The 15,540-nt window shown below is 36.4% G+C and overlaps 1 protein-coding gene across 1 annotated transcript in view; it reads left to right on the top strand.

Annotated features, from left to right (window-relative positions):
* Positions 1 to 15,540, top strand: part of uvrag (UV radiation resistance associated gene) — a 124,854-nt gene that overhangs the window by 108,185 nt on the left and 1,129 nt on the right. Inside the window, exon 14 of the mRNA XM_055208209.2 lies at positions 933 to 1,024. Coding sequence (XP_055064184.1) covers positions 933 to 1,024 — 92 coding nt within the window. The remainder of the gene's footprint in view (positions 1 to 932; positions 1,025 to 15,540) is intronic.

The following is a 15,540-nucleotide window of genomic DNA, read 5'->3' as shown; positions in this document are numbered from 1 at the left end:
CTTTAAAGATGCTCCGTGATTAATTGTTTTTCACATCCAGGCCTAAAGAGGGCGCTGCGTTTTCTAAGAATAGCGTCACTTTTTGTCTGATTTTACTTCAGTGTCTGACTTTTGGTCTTTCGAAAGATTTTCATGCTTTTCCGCCGTTTATTCGTTCCAGATGTGTGCCATTTTTCTTTCTCTTCCTTTTTCTTATCTTTGTCTCTTTCTCCTCCCACTTAATCGCAACTTCTACACACTCATGCACACAATGCGTTTGTATTATTTTAGGTGTGTGTTGCAGTGATCTTGCCAGAAAGCATTGATAGCAAAAAGTGTTGGACTGAGTGATTGCACAAGAGGGGAAAAAAAAACACACAAGCTTGTTGGACCGTGCATTTTGGATCTCTTCTTCACTGTATATCTTTCACCCTACAGTACCTATTTTACCCCATTTCCCCTGAAAAAGGAGGCAAAATAAGCTCTAATATGAAACCTGGTGTGGTGTGTCAGGCGTCTTTAACCAATGGTTTACAAGGCTATACATATTTAAGATTGTCATGTGGATAACTCCACTCTATGTAAATAAAGCGGTATCTGGTCTGCGTAAACTAGCACATGTACAGGTTCAGCGTATCTGTTCCGAAACATTAAGTTTTTGCATTCCCATCTTTATTAAATATTAATGTGAAACTTAAGCGAACTATAGGGAGCGTCGGCGTGGGACTGGTTTATGTCTCCTGTCAATGGTTCTGCAGCTCTAGTAGACTGAATTGCTTAAACATCTGCAGTTTTTGTGTATACGTATCTGCACCTGTGGGATAATGAATTAACCTGCTGTAGAAGTCCGTGGCACAATGCCCAGGTGATGCCATGGTGAATGTGTAGCCATAGATCAAACAGGTGATGATTGCTCTAACAAATACATTTCCTCTGTGTTTCTCATTCTGCAGTTGAGGTATCAGCATGGCCTCTCCACACCGGACCTGCGTCAGACTTTGCCCAACTTGAAGAACTTTCTGGAGCACGGACTGCTTGTACGATGGTGAGTTACGGTGCCTTTGGTTTCATAAAATATTCATGGTTTTTAAGGCAAACATCATTCAATTTGCTTCAGGAAACATAAAAACCTGGTTTTTATTTAACTAGAGAGCCTGTGTGTGAGGTTATGTCAAAGACAAGACGCTGCAGTGCTTTTAATACCAATGTGGGAAAGTGCAATGCTCAGTAGGCCCGCTTAAGCCCCGCCTTCCATTAAAAAGAGACTATCGTTAATTGTGAGTCAATCTGTGCCACGTTCAAATTGATAGGACTTAAATTTTAGTTATATTTTGCAGGATTTTCTCTCTAAAGTTTTTAAAATCTGACTTTTTCCATGTTTAAGTGCTATAATTGGGTCCCCAGTGCTTCTATCAACCTAGAAAATGTGAAAAAGATCAACCCAGTAACTTAGTTTTGGTAAACTATTCTCTGCAAGCATGTGAAAAAATACAGGGTCCTTGAAATCCTTGAAAATTTGTGAATCTGGGGGAAAACATTCAGGGCCCTGGGATTTTTTTCAAAATATACATACATAGATACAGAAAGTTCTTGAATCTATTTTATGCAAGAAGTTTTCTGGGGGAAAAAATCCATATTATTCCCTGTGTAGTGTTCTAGACTTTTTAAGCACACGTGCTAAACTGTTCGCTTTAAATGCTTATATCTTCTGTATGCGAATGTTGATTCATACCAAAATGCTTTTTTGCATAGTTGTGTTGAAAACGTCTCGGGTTACGTATGTAACTGTTGTTCCCAAAGAAGGGAACGAGATGCTGCGTCTTCCTTGCCATACTTCCTGCGTCCCTGTAATGCCGTCTTTGGCAATATTTCAGAGAACGATATACTTCCTGGCCCGCGTAACCCTGTCTTTGTTGTTAAGCCTCACCATTGGTTGAATTTGATATACACATTCAGATGCACTTACCCTCTGAGGTGTCCCCAAAGTGTCACCGCAGTGACACAGCGCAAGTTTCCTTGAAGGGGAACTGGAACAATGTATCTTAAAAGGTAACACGATGTAACCTTGCTCTCACTTGAAATGTGTCCCCACATTTAGTCCTTGAATTTGAGGGTATTGGACATGGAAAGTCCTTGAAAGGTCCTTGAATTTGAAGTTTACTAAGGTGGGGGAACCCTGTAAATAGCTAATTGAAATTTGGCTCCCCTTGTGATGTCAGAAGGATGCACTATCCTGTCCAATTTAGTACAGAGATCAGCTCATTTGCATTTTAAAGGACACACACAAAATGGCAAATTTTTGCTCATACCTACAAAGTGGCAATTTTAATATGCTATAATAAATTATCTATATGGTATTTTCAGCTAGAACTTCTGGGCAAACCAAATATTTATTTAAAAAGTCTTGTAAAATGTCCCCTTTAAATACTTTATTTGCTTTCTGAGTCATCAAAATAGTTATCAATGGTGATAAAACATTCCCTTTTGCATCCTTTTAAAACAACTGGCGGTGAAAAATCTGACACACGCTGTTATAGAAAGCCTGCTTTTGATCTCTACAGTTCTTTCATGGTTCAGCGATAGGCAAACCATCTATCTGAACGTTAATTTAATAATCTGTGTTTTAAAAGGGAAAAAGGCCAGGTTGAGTAAACGGTTAAGTGTCTTCCCCCAAGTAACCCTTAATGGATTGTGGAAATGCTTAAGATGGAACAGATGAAAGTCTGACCTTTTGACCTCATGAAGCATACAGAGTGGCAGGAAGTTAAGGAGGAAGTGGAAGTCCAGTGAACCGGCTGCTGCGCAGTTTGCCGAAACGGACCTGCGGGGTGGTGGCGGGGACGCAGCGTTTGTGTTCACTCGACGGTTCGCTTGAAACCGTGAAAGAGCAGTTTCCATTTCTCCCGGAGGCCATCGGCCAGACCAAACACACAACCCCAGAACATTCCTTATACGTCTTCATCACACGGCCCTGCGGTCATAAATGATAACTTCCAGCACATTTTGGGCCTTCGAGAGTCAGGTTACATTATACATTGTGAGCGTTGCTTAGCTACGACTCTTTAATGGTGTACGTGTTGTAATGTCTAATGTTTTGTCACCTGTGAGACCTTAAAGTGTACACTAAACCTTCCTGTAATTCTGTTGTTTGTGGGGTGGTGTATATAAATTAAAAAGTATAAATTAAAGTAATGCATTCTTTATTTTCAATACTATAGACTGCTATATAACCCTTGCGATGAAGGGTAGGTTGGGAATGGCAAAGGATGGGGAGCATTTAGCTCTATTTGGGAAAAAGCATTGCACAGGTGCATTATGGGAAATAGTACTCGCATTCTGTAGACTGCAAATTCAGTAGAGCCCCTGTAGAGAGAAGGAGGAGTAATGTCGAGATGAATTAGGTCAAGGATTATTCACACATATTGAAAAAATATGGAGATTTCTTTTACCCTTAATCCGACTGACCGTTTATATATGTGTGCTTCTGGGCTGCTGAAAGAAACAGGACACGGTTTCCCCCCGAGGAGTTTTTGAGGCTGGCTTGATGAAATTGTTTGATCTGTAAACATTTGTTATAAAAGTTGGAAGAGCCTAAAACATACCGTCCCAACCCCTCCCTTTACGTACAGGAGTTTTGCACATGTTGCATGTCTAACAAATCAAATTCTGAACTGGGGTTATTAATATTAGATCCTTTAGCAGCACTGTTGGCTCAGATCGCTGGACTCAGATTTATCTCGATTTACAGGCACGATGTTAAAGCACAGGTTTATCTTATTTCAAATAAACGACCTGATTCCAAGAGTTTGACTACCTTTGAGTCAGAAATAAATGTATTAGAAGTAGGGGTGTAACGGTACACAAAAATCACGGTTCGGTTCGTACCTCGGTTTTGAAGCCACGGTTCGGTTCCTTTTCGGTGCAGTATGGGGGAAAATGCATACATTAAACTGCAGGTTGTTTATTACTATAAACTGTTTTTTAACAATTTGTTTACACGTTTTTAAACACTTTTTATTAAAATATAATAAATAAAATATATATAAAATAAAAAGGAATAATAAATTAAAAAAATTCCAAAAAAGTTTTCCACTAAATAACATACTTTTTTACATTACTTATTTTACATAGGTAAATCTTTTCTTAACCTTCTCTTAAACTTTTTCTACTAAAACCTTGCACTAAACTAACAAATTCAATTCCTGAAAACATTGTATCCTTATTAACATTAAAGAAAACACAAAAAAAGAAATATCAATCAACTTACAACAAAGAATAACTTTATTAACATTGTTTTTTTAGTCTGTAACAGTAAAGACTTAAAATGCATCAATTTGCCTGAAATAAAATAAATCAATCCTTATTTACAGTATATTTTTTGACCATTTGATACTGAAAAATTTAATGAAATATAATCAATAAATAATAATAAAAAACTCAAGCGGCTTATCAGCGTGTTTGGGGTGTAATGTCTTTAAGTGACGATGCAAAAAAAATCACTTCCTGAAAAAGTATTTTCCCCGGGTCTCGCGCGCCCCCCCTGGTGTCGCTTCGAGCCTCCCTGGGGGTCCCGCCCCACTATTTGAGAAGCACTGCACTAAACTAACAAATTCAATTCCTGAATACAGCCTACATTTTTTAATTGGTTATGTACCATCTCTGTATAAAAATAATATTACTGCTCAGTGTGTAACTGCATAGCAAGCAACATGATGATATACTTATTATACACTCATATTAAGATGAGTGAGTTGCATACATAGCCATCTTTTATCTTTTGCACGTTTCTCCTAATCTTTGCTTGTGTTGCCAATGTAAGCTGTGACTTAAACTAACGAACCCCTCCGCAGCTGTCCCGACCAGCTGATCGCATTGTGACAATGATATAATTAACGTGAGGTGCAGATGAAAAATCTGATCACGCATTCCTTATTCTCACTGTCACAGAAAGCGCGTCTCATGATTGCGTAGCAATGAAAGACGCGCAACCTCTCACGCACTTTTGAAAGAACAAAACAGCGCGTTGACACGCGTTTAACACGCGCGTTTAGACGCAACACGCAAACGTTTACATCAATAATCAAACGAATATACAACTAAGTAAATAAAAATCTTTCTGCGTGCCGAATTATGTTATATGTTTGACAGAAGACTTGCGCTGAATGCGAAGACTTCCGCCACTTAATACGTTCGTGTGGAAACACGAAAATTGACCTATGTTCTGCACACAACAGATTGCATTCGGTGCACATGTGCACCTCGCCGAAAGCCCTGTACCGAAACGGTCCGGTACGAATACACGTACCGTTACACCCCTAATTAAAAGTACACAAGTAGTCACACAAGCTAGAATGATAACAACCAGCAACTAATAGAGTGCCATTGACTTCCATTATGAATGCGAATGCGTCAGACGCAAGCTTGTGCGAAGATATTTACCAAAGTTTAAGTCTAGTTAACTCCAACCTGCGAATTCGTATCACTTACAGATATGTGACCAGTAGAAAACTGAAACGCCATGCCTTGACCTTTCTCTCTACTGAAAAGCACAAATGGACAAAGCCAAAGATCTTATACTGACAAACCGCTCCCAGCACATATTCACAGTAATGTTCGAAAAATATTGTATGCTCAAAATCTAGTGTGACCACTCATTTACTTTATAAAAGATGGTTGGACTTAACAAGGCCCACACAGAATCTATAGTCCTATTTACGTTTTGATTGTGGTGGAAAACCCCCCAAAAAATTATTTGTGTATTGTAAAATGTGTTTGACTAAGAGCTGTATTTTTTATTGGTGGTGGAAAACATTATTATCTAAAATATTTCATTAAAAATGCATAGTCCATGCATTTTCCACTTATGACCTTGGTGTCCCACCATTTCAGGAAAAGGGTTTCACTGTCAGGGTTTCAGTCTGCTTTCATTAGAGTTTTGACTGATCCTTTTACAATCCTTCTGGCTTTTTCCATCTTAATGTTGATTGGCAGTGAGATTCATAGCTTTGATCTACAACTATTATTACTCTCATGAGTGCCGGCGGTTAAACCTGGAACATCTGAGACGCCAAGTGGGGTAACGAAGCGAAGAGATAGCAAAGTCAGGGTTTGGTTTAAATGAGCTATACTGTAGAACTGAATCAGTTTTGATTTCAAGTCCAATGGATTTCCAACAACATTTCTTGTAGTGCCTGAAAAATAAATATTCTTTACTACCGCATGTACTTGCACTGAATTTACTTAATTTTAACAAGACTTTGGAATCTATAGTTTTGTTTTATTTGTAGTACGAGATTACACTCACGTCAGTGAGAGAATACAGACGTTTAAAAACTTAGAAACCATAAATAGAAACCATACCGATTCTCGGTAATGAGCAATGGATGTAGGACTGAACCGAGAGAGGACATTGAAAAGGCAATGGGGAGGACAACGTAGCACTGCTGTATCAATTATGTGTCCTGCCGAGTTTAAACCGTCTATGAGAAACATTGTCTTATTTACGGATCGCCATCCTTGCAGGACTTTGCGATTTGAGGTATTCTTCTGCAGCTCCACTATGGAGCTCTCCAGTTTGGGTAAAAACCGTTAGGTGGGGGCTTTGAGGAAGGGTCTGATTTTGACCTGGATTCCCAAAGCTAAAGGTTGGGGTTGAAAAATTTTAGGACTCCTCTAAAACGAGACCCACTTTTGGGTCGCATATCAGGATAAGGTGGGGTCACGCAAAGACGCTTGGCTACAATGATTTTGATATGATATACAGTAAGTTATTTTGATAAAAATGCAATTAAACGTACATTTGATTTATAAAATTAAAAATGATAAAAGAATAAAAAATTGTGTTTTCTTTATATTTACATATAAATATACACTAAAAAAATAGCTTGTAAAATTTACTTAATAAAATCCTTGTAACAATTTGCACAACATTTGTTTAAAGTAAAATTTGCTGCTATAATTTCAAGTACAACTTATCTACCAAAATCAAATAAAATATACTCAATAATACATGAAACAATTGTTAAATAATTACATAAATGTCACTTAATAATTTTATTTTAGAAGTTATATTCCTTTTTATTGTTTAGGTAAAGTCTATTAATTTTTTTAACATTGAACCATTGTTGTGCTTAAAATGTTAAATAAAATGTAGTGTAGATTGTATTTCTTTTACATAGTAGAATGGATTTAGTTACTCTTAGTGTTATAAATGGCATTAACACAAAAATCATGATTGTCAGTCATTGAATAAACACACACAAAACTCTGTTTTTGACATGAATTGTCAGTATTGTGGAGAGATCTACAAAACAATGTGCTGAACAGGGTTCATGTAAGTAAACACTGATCACCTGAACGCTGACTTCACAAAATTATCATTTACAACAAAACAACATTAATAATATAAGAGCTTAAACCTCTATGACATTTTAATAACAAATATTAAAGTAGTTAAAGTTCTTATTCTGTGAAAAAGCTTTAATAATCGCAATATTCAGGCACAAGAGATTACAACATTCAACATCAAGCAGACTTAAACGCGCTACAGTTTTTGATAAGAACTATGTGCAGTGACTATAAAGCAGTTAAAAATTACAAGAAAATATAATACAACTTACTATTCCCACACATTAATAATTTTACTTTTAAAAAAATCTAAGTTTTCAATAAATGTTAATATTACTATGTAGAAATTATGAGGGTTAATCTAATATAATTTACTATATGTTGGTGGATCCCAGTATAGATTATACTCATCGAAGTTTGTCGCAAAATGAAAAGTTTGGGAACCTTTGCTCTAAAACTACTGTTAAAAGACTAGCACTATTGAGATTAACATCTTTACTTAAATTTCTCACTGCCCATCCTCTTATTTAGCTCCTCCCCTTTAGATTTTGCAGCACCATATATGGACAGACAGAACTTAAGATTCTTTCCTATCCATTTACAAAAATAACTAATAACTCGTTTTTTTCATTGCAGAACTGTATAACAAGCTGTCAACTAGTTTAAAGGTAGGCTTGATTAATAACAAACAATGTTTTTGGATGTCCACCCATAAAGTGCTCCCTTAATCCAGGTACACCTAGAAATAAAAATACTTTCAATGTTCAAATTTTCCTTCCCTCCCAGTTTAATGCACATTTGTGATAGATTTCCCAGAAGCACACTGACACTTTGTTTGATAGGGTCAACATAGCAAAATTGCTTAACCACTGGTGTAAGTTTGAGGGCAGGACTACACCCAGTGGCTTTAACCTCTGAGTAATCCCAAAGCAGAACCTGAGCAAAATATCAGTCTCTCACACAAACACAACACTAGACAATAATTCAGAACGAGGAACTGTCAAAATGGATTTGCACACAGTGGGATGAAGCTGTCTCTGTGGATGATGCCCCGATCGGTGTTCGCATTCACATCTGGTAAAATCGTCCCACGACATTCTCCCAGCGTTCCTTCGATGTTGCGTTATTATTTACAATCGAACACAGCCTCGCCGCCAAAAATGCATTCCCGTTACAGAAGCCCAAGCACATCCTTATCACTATGACGGCTTCGGCTGGAAACAGTCCCACATGTGCAACGATTTCGATTATTTGTGTTATGAAAGATTTGTGTAAACAGTGCAGGTCATTGAAACATTGTTATTGGAGCGTGACCAAATCAGGAACCAGGAAACAATTTGGCGGTCAAATAAACACTACATTTTTATGTCAATAGGTACATTTTTTCGTGATGCTAGTTATGTTGAAACCAGCCCTGTAATGTGAAAAGTCTGTTTCTCTGAGAATCAGAACAGAGGAAAAATTTGTTGTTACAAGTGTTCAAACCGATACGTTTATTTAAATATTTTTTATTAGAATTTAACAAGATTGTACATAATTATACATTCAATGAAAAATAAGAGATCACAAATTGTCTCATTATAAACCCCTTTTAAAACCCTCCCATCCCGAATTATACAAGCAACACGAAGGCAACAACAAAATAATAATAATAATGATAAAAATAATAAAAATAAATAAAAAAATAAATATAAAAAAGAGATAAAATAAATAATAATAAACAAATCGCTAGACATAAACAGTGTTGGGCAAGTTCCTTCCAAAGTGTAATACATTATACATTACAAATTACTGTCATTTGAAAGTAATTAGTTACATTACAATATTACTGTCTCTGAACTGTAATGAGTTACACTACTTTTGCGTTACTTTTGAGTTACTTTCATCAAAATAACAGAAGTATGACTAGGCATTATAAAATGTTGAAATGTAGTTTATTGATGCTTATAAATCTAGAAGTTATGTGTTGGCCCTCGAGCTTTGAATAGGCACAGTGAAGACTTATGGCAAAATACATTAACAATCAATCATAAACATAGACAAATGATCTGGTAAAAGTCTGGTAAATTATGGTACACATACCAAACACAATAGAGCCCACTATAATGCAACCTATAGCCTAATAACATGGCAAGACACGCAACCTCTTTTCATTTCTATTCTTTAATTCACTTTTAATTCAGATTCACAGCACAAACCTGGCATGCACCGAGTTGAATGAATGAATGAATTAATATAGGTTCCCATACAAAGGCTGGTAAACAATGTTTTAACATTGATGTTTAAAAGTCTACACTAATGTTACGTTGTAGTTTTGGTTGCCGTTTGTAATAAAACTGTAGATAGCATAGATTTAGCCTAGCAATCTATTATGTATATGGACTGTAACCATAGCAACGTTGGCTTACCTTGTCATTGCTGGTGTTGATATGGATTTTACTGGCAAGCTTTTAAAAGTCTCTTTACTTCTGAGGTTCAAGCAGCATGGGAGACCGATAGAAACTTTCTGTTGCTTTTACTTAGTGCTCTCATTCGCAGAATTATGCGTGTGCGGCGCTACCGGACCTGATTGCGAGCACTTAGGCAATGCTTTCTTTAAGAAACTCTTTAAGAAACGCGTCTATATTTGACTTCACCGGTTCCAAATCGCAATTCCAATACAAAGTTAAAGTAAAAATGAACATGTTGCATACAGCACGTGGAAACAGACATACGCTGCGTCCCAAACCGCCTACTTCCATACTATATAGTAGGCAAAGAGTACCAGAAGTAGTGCTTTTCGCCCACTATATAGTTTGACATATGCGGTTTGGGACACAGCCATAACTATTTTACACGCAGCTTTTTCATGTGTGGATGCTGGTCGCGCGAATTGGTCAAAAATAAAAAAATAAAAATAACACGGTCTAATTTTGAAATGCATTGTTGTAACGCGCGTTACTAAGACTGTAACGAGTAAAATATTACCAAAATTTTATTAGTAATGCGTTATATTACTGCGTTACAGCAAAAACGAATATATTACTGTAATATATTATATTTTGTAATGCGTTACTCCCAACACTGGACATAAATACGTTTATAAAATAATTGCGAAAACAATATATAAATCCTATAAATTCTCTGTTTAGTAAAGGCAAAAATGAAGCTTATCTTCATTGGCATAAGCATTGTGGGCACAGCAAAGAAGTTGGCAGTGCCATTGTAGCAATAAAGAAAGGTTTGTGCATCTGCATCAATTTAATTACATGTTTTTGTTTGTTTACTATTAAGGGACCTTATTAGCGGGATGCAGTTAGGTATGTTTGTCTGTAGAGGAGATAAACTTAAACCAACATTGTTTAAACGACCCTTTTTTATTTATCGTCACCCTGCATTTATTTTCACTTCTCGCCCAACTGTGGAGAATTTGTGGTTTCCCAAAAGCCTCCGGGGTGGTTTGGATTCGTTTTTCCATCCGAAGTCTGTTTCGCAGGAAAACTCACCTCTGCTGCTGTTACACGTCTCTGTTCACTCCCAGACCGCCACCTAGTACAGGAAGCCTCGAGATACGTTCTCGTGCTCTGCCAGCGGTCCGCTCTCATCTTTTTGGGAAAGCCTAATTGACCTTACCAGCTTTAACTCCAACATAGAAAATGAAAAATTCGGTTCTAGGAGGTCTGTCTGGCACCCCTTTCTTGCTTCATTATACACGCATTTGCTTGTGAACCCCACATCATCCACTGTACACGTCGGCCCTGTGCTCTTGATTAAGGGTTGCGGTTTGACACATGTTTAGTGGAACTCATTTAGAAGGGAAAGCACATGGTAACAAATAGCCTGCTGTTCCAAACAAAAAATGCTTTATTTTGTCCTGCTTAGGGCTTTGACGTCTAAACACTTGGCCGGATGGAGCCCATATGTTTTACATATCTACATAACATGGGCATACGTTTCTGTTAGGCCTGTGCAGTGAACCGGTACTAAAAAAGTAATGCAGAATGATATAATCTCTTTAGAAAGAGTTGACAACATGCTGCTATTCAGCACAGATTGACAGTTCGGACAGCTTGACGTATGATGTAAAAGAGTGACATTCATTGAAAGGGTATTTTGAATGCATTTTACTCAATTTGACATACATATACCCTTTAATAAGCAGTTGAGAAATAAAGGGCAGATAAGAAATTTATATATTTTTTTAATGAATTTATACTTTAGGGTTTAAGAGATAGCAGGTTCCAAGTTATAGATTTTTTCCCCAATCAGAGGTTGTGTTTAGTAGAACACAACTGACACGTTTCTTTCTGAAAAGCACTTTAATACTTTACAGATACATGTCTGATGCCTGACTGCTGTTATGAAAAGCTATGGATTTGTTCACAGTGACATTTCATTTCTTTTACATCTAAGAACTGGACGTAAACCAAGCCAAGCGGTCAAAACATCATTTGAGATCGTTTGGAAAATCAGAAATACATGCCACGGTATTATTGGTGAACCATGTTTGTTTTCAGGGAACTGATGAGGAATTTAGGAACATGTTTCTTTGTTTATTTTTGGTTTGGAAAGTCATCTGACAACTTGTAATTTGCTATAAAGCAGTATAGGCAGTTCAGCCACCCACAGAAACGAAAACACAGTATCTTTCCACCACGTCCACGGCTGTTCACCTGAGAAATGTAATAAAATCACAGTAAAATAGAGAGTCGGGTGGCACGCATTGCATTGTGGGTTACAGTATTGTATACTGCTTATTTTGGCAAATGTTGTCACTTATCACAGTGTGAAAAATGTAGTGCTGCCTCACGATTAGTCGCGACTAATCGTTTGCAGAATAAAAGTTTTTGTTTACATAATATATGTGGGTGTACTGTGTATAATAATTATAGTATTAATATACACACAAACACACATTATGTATATAATTAAGAAACATTTGCATGTGTATATACATGTTTATATATATATATATAATTTATATTATATATAAATATAAGTGTTTATTATATAAATATATTTTTTCTCAAAATTATACATGTATGTGTGTGTATTTATATATACATAATTATTATACACAGTACACCCATATATATTATGTAAACAAAAAATTTTATTCTGCAAACAATTGGTCGCGACTGATCGTGAGGCAGAACTAGAAAAAATTCTCAGTATCTTTTGAAATAAAATTGATTTTGTACATTAAAGGTCACATAATATGGCAATATTTCAAAATAATGTAATACAAGGTGTCCCGGGAATGTCCCGGTGACGTTTCGGGTCCAAATACCCTATTGGTAATTTATTATATCATGTTGAAAAGGCCCCTTTTTGTTTGGGTGTTTAGGAAAAAGTGCTGTTTTTGTGTGTGTCTCTTTAAATGCAAATGAGCTGCTGCTTCCCTTCCCATTTACTGTTATCTACACCATTTTTTTTTTTCAAGACAATCACCTTACTTTGTTGTTCATAATAAACGTGCAGTAATGAATCATGTAAAGAAGATTTTAAATAAATATTCTGACCTAACTGAGTTCTTTGGACGGTTGTGGGCGGAGCCTGTGCAAAGTGACATCAGTTTCAGGGTTCCCACGGGTCCTTGAATTCCTTGAAAGTTTGTGAATCTCTGGGGGGGGGAATTCAAGGCCCTGGGAAGTTTTTAAAAATATACATGCATAGATACAGGTCATTGAAAGTGCTTGAATCTATGTTATGCAAGAAAATATCCATATTATTCCCTGTTTATTGTAGGATGATATAAAAATTCTACACTTTTATCTAGACCGCAGTGACGCAGCGCATGTTCCCTCGAAAGGGAACTGTAACAATGTATCTTAAAAGGTAACACGATGTAATCTTGCTCTCACTTGAAATGTGTCCCCACATTTAGTCCTTGAATTTGAGGGTATTGGACCTGGAAAGTCCTTGAAAGGTCCTTGAATTTGAAGTTAACTAAGGTGTGAGAACCCTGCAGTTTGTGCAGAAAACAGCTTGTTGAGGTTTTACTTGGATAAAAAAAAGGAGAGGGCAGATTTTTATCTTCACACAGACGTCACACAATTAAGTAAGGAATAATTGACGACGGGCCATTGAATTGTAAGAAAATAGTGCACACCAAGGTGGTAATGCCGCAGGTGTGCATTGTTTTCAAATAGTTCGGAGGACCGGAGTCAATTATTCCGCTTATACCACGGTTACCACAAACATTGCTCTGGTGCCTATTTTTAAGACATTTGAAAAGTTAGGTGTGCGGTTTACAGAAAAATAATCAACACCCATAGAACATTTCTCAGCCAATCAGAATGCAGCATTCAACAGACTCGTGGTATAAGTATGTGAAATGCATATAAAAGTGAATTTCTCATGTTAGGTGACCTTTAAATGATACCTCACATTGCTTCTCTCTTCCAAAACGGTACTAAGATCATTGTTGTGCTCGATGATACTTTTATATAACATTGCAGCTCGTTTGGAAACTACCGTGAAAGTTTTTCAAGTATGACAAATCCTACACAATTGCTTTACTTTTTCCATGTCATATTTCAGAAGATGTATGTTGCCAAGCAGCTGTGTGTGTTTTAGCAAGGTGTGACTGTATTTATACGATTGCGTGCCTGAGGTTCAGGATCAGAGGTTCATGCTAGGATCTCCCAGACTCTCAATGTGTGTAAATGAATTATGAGATGATCCATCAGCACCAGAAAGCCTGAACTGACAGCAGCATCTTCACACTTCACAGTTTAGTTCCTGTCTCTACTCCAAGCGAGTCAACATCTGAACGTTTTTAACGTTTTAAAGCTTATTTATTATTAAGTGTTTTTCCACTGTCTCCACTGTATCTCTGTAAGTCTTATTTGCCTACAGTTTATTTTTATGTCTCTATTGTTTTTGTGCTAAAATGTTTGTAGTGCTTTTTAACAGTTTTTTAAAAAATATATATATATTCACACTATAAAAAGCACTATATAAATATTTTTACATTTTAAAGCTAATCTTTATTTTAACTAAGAGGGGCACGGTTGTATGTTCATTGTCAACCTGGTCTTCGGAAGGCCCTGTGTAATTAGGCTGACTTAATGTTATGTTAAAATGCATTTTTGTGTTTTGTAGTCCAAGAACTAATGTTGAATTTGATGCACAAGCTCCGCCTGAAAGACTATGATGGTTTTTTTAAGTAAAAAACATTTAGAGACACAGCCGCCAAGACCGTGCTGACAGTCTAACAGCACACTAAATCCCGGAGTGTAATCTGTTTTTACATCTATGCAGACTTACGCACACGTTCAAATGCACAGGCTTGCCAAAGTATCGTTTATTTGACTTGTACATGTACACAGACGTTCAACGCATGGCATTGCGACAAAATGCAATGCGTCTCCTGGGCTACAGACTACATTTTCCTGCATGCGTGACCTATGCATACAATGTACACAGGGTTTCAAAAAAAGGGTGATTCTCACGAAATTCAGACTTAGAAGGTGTCCAGCATCAGATTTTTTTAAAAAGCCCTTGAAGCCAATTTTTTTGCACATAAGATTAAGGTCTAAATTTACTATAACCATTATTTTTAGAGGATTTAAAAATAGTTTCTATAGAATTATTTACCTCTTTTAGATTATCTTTATCAAAAATTATCATTACCGCAACATGACATTACATTAAATATATGCATTTACAAACTCATGTTTCGGTAATGAGAACTAAAAAGTTGTCTAGGTACTATGACAAACAAAATTTCAACTTCTATCTGAAGAGAAAAAATAAGAACTGCTTACCTGGTAGCCATCTTGAGTGTCACAGTCAATTATGTCCCTTCCAACAATTTTTTTTTTAAATGTTAGTTCCTTGAGGGCTTAAACAATGATTAAAAATTGTTGCGGAGGATGAGAACATTTTTCTTGGACACATTTATTTTCCTTATTATTGTCTTTACATTTACAAATGATCACCAAATACCACATTTCTTTACTGTAAAAAAAGGTTTTTATTTTTTAGCTTTTTTTAATTATAAATTTTCCATGTCAAAGAACCCAAATCCAGTCATGGACACATTGCGGTAATGAAAATTTTCCCCTTAAATGTGAAAAAAACACCAAAATTGGTTTGTATGATGTCATTTGAAATCATGTGCAAAATAGTACGTGAAGAGATGTTTGTAACTGTATACTTCTTATTTTGATACTCTTACTTTGCATTTACTTTTTTTATCCAAATGTTTCATGACACCTCATAAGTCTA

The sequence above is a fragment of the Misgurnus anguillicaudatus genome, chromosome 12 (genome assembly GCF_027580225.2).
Source record: "Misgurnus anguillicaudatus chromosome 12, ASM2758022v2, whole genome shotgun sequence".
Classification (NCBI taxonomy): Eukaryota; Metazoa; Chordata; class Actinopteri; order Cypriniformes; family Cobitidae; genus Misgurnus; species Misgurnus anguillicaudatus.
Note: the sequence above shows the minus strand (reverse complement) of the source record. Positions and strands in the feature narration are given on the sequence as shown.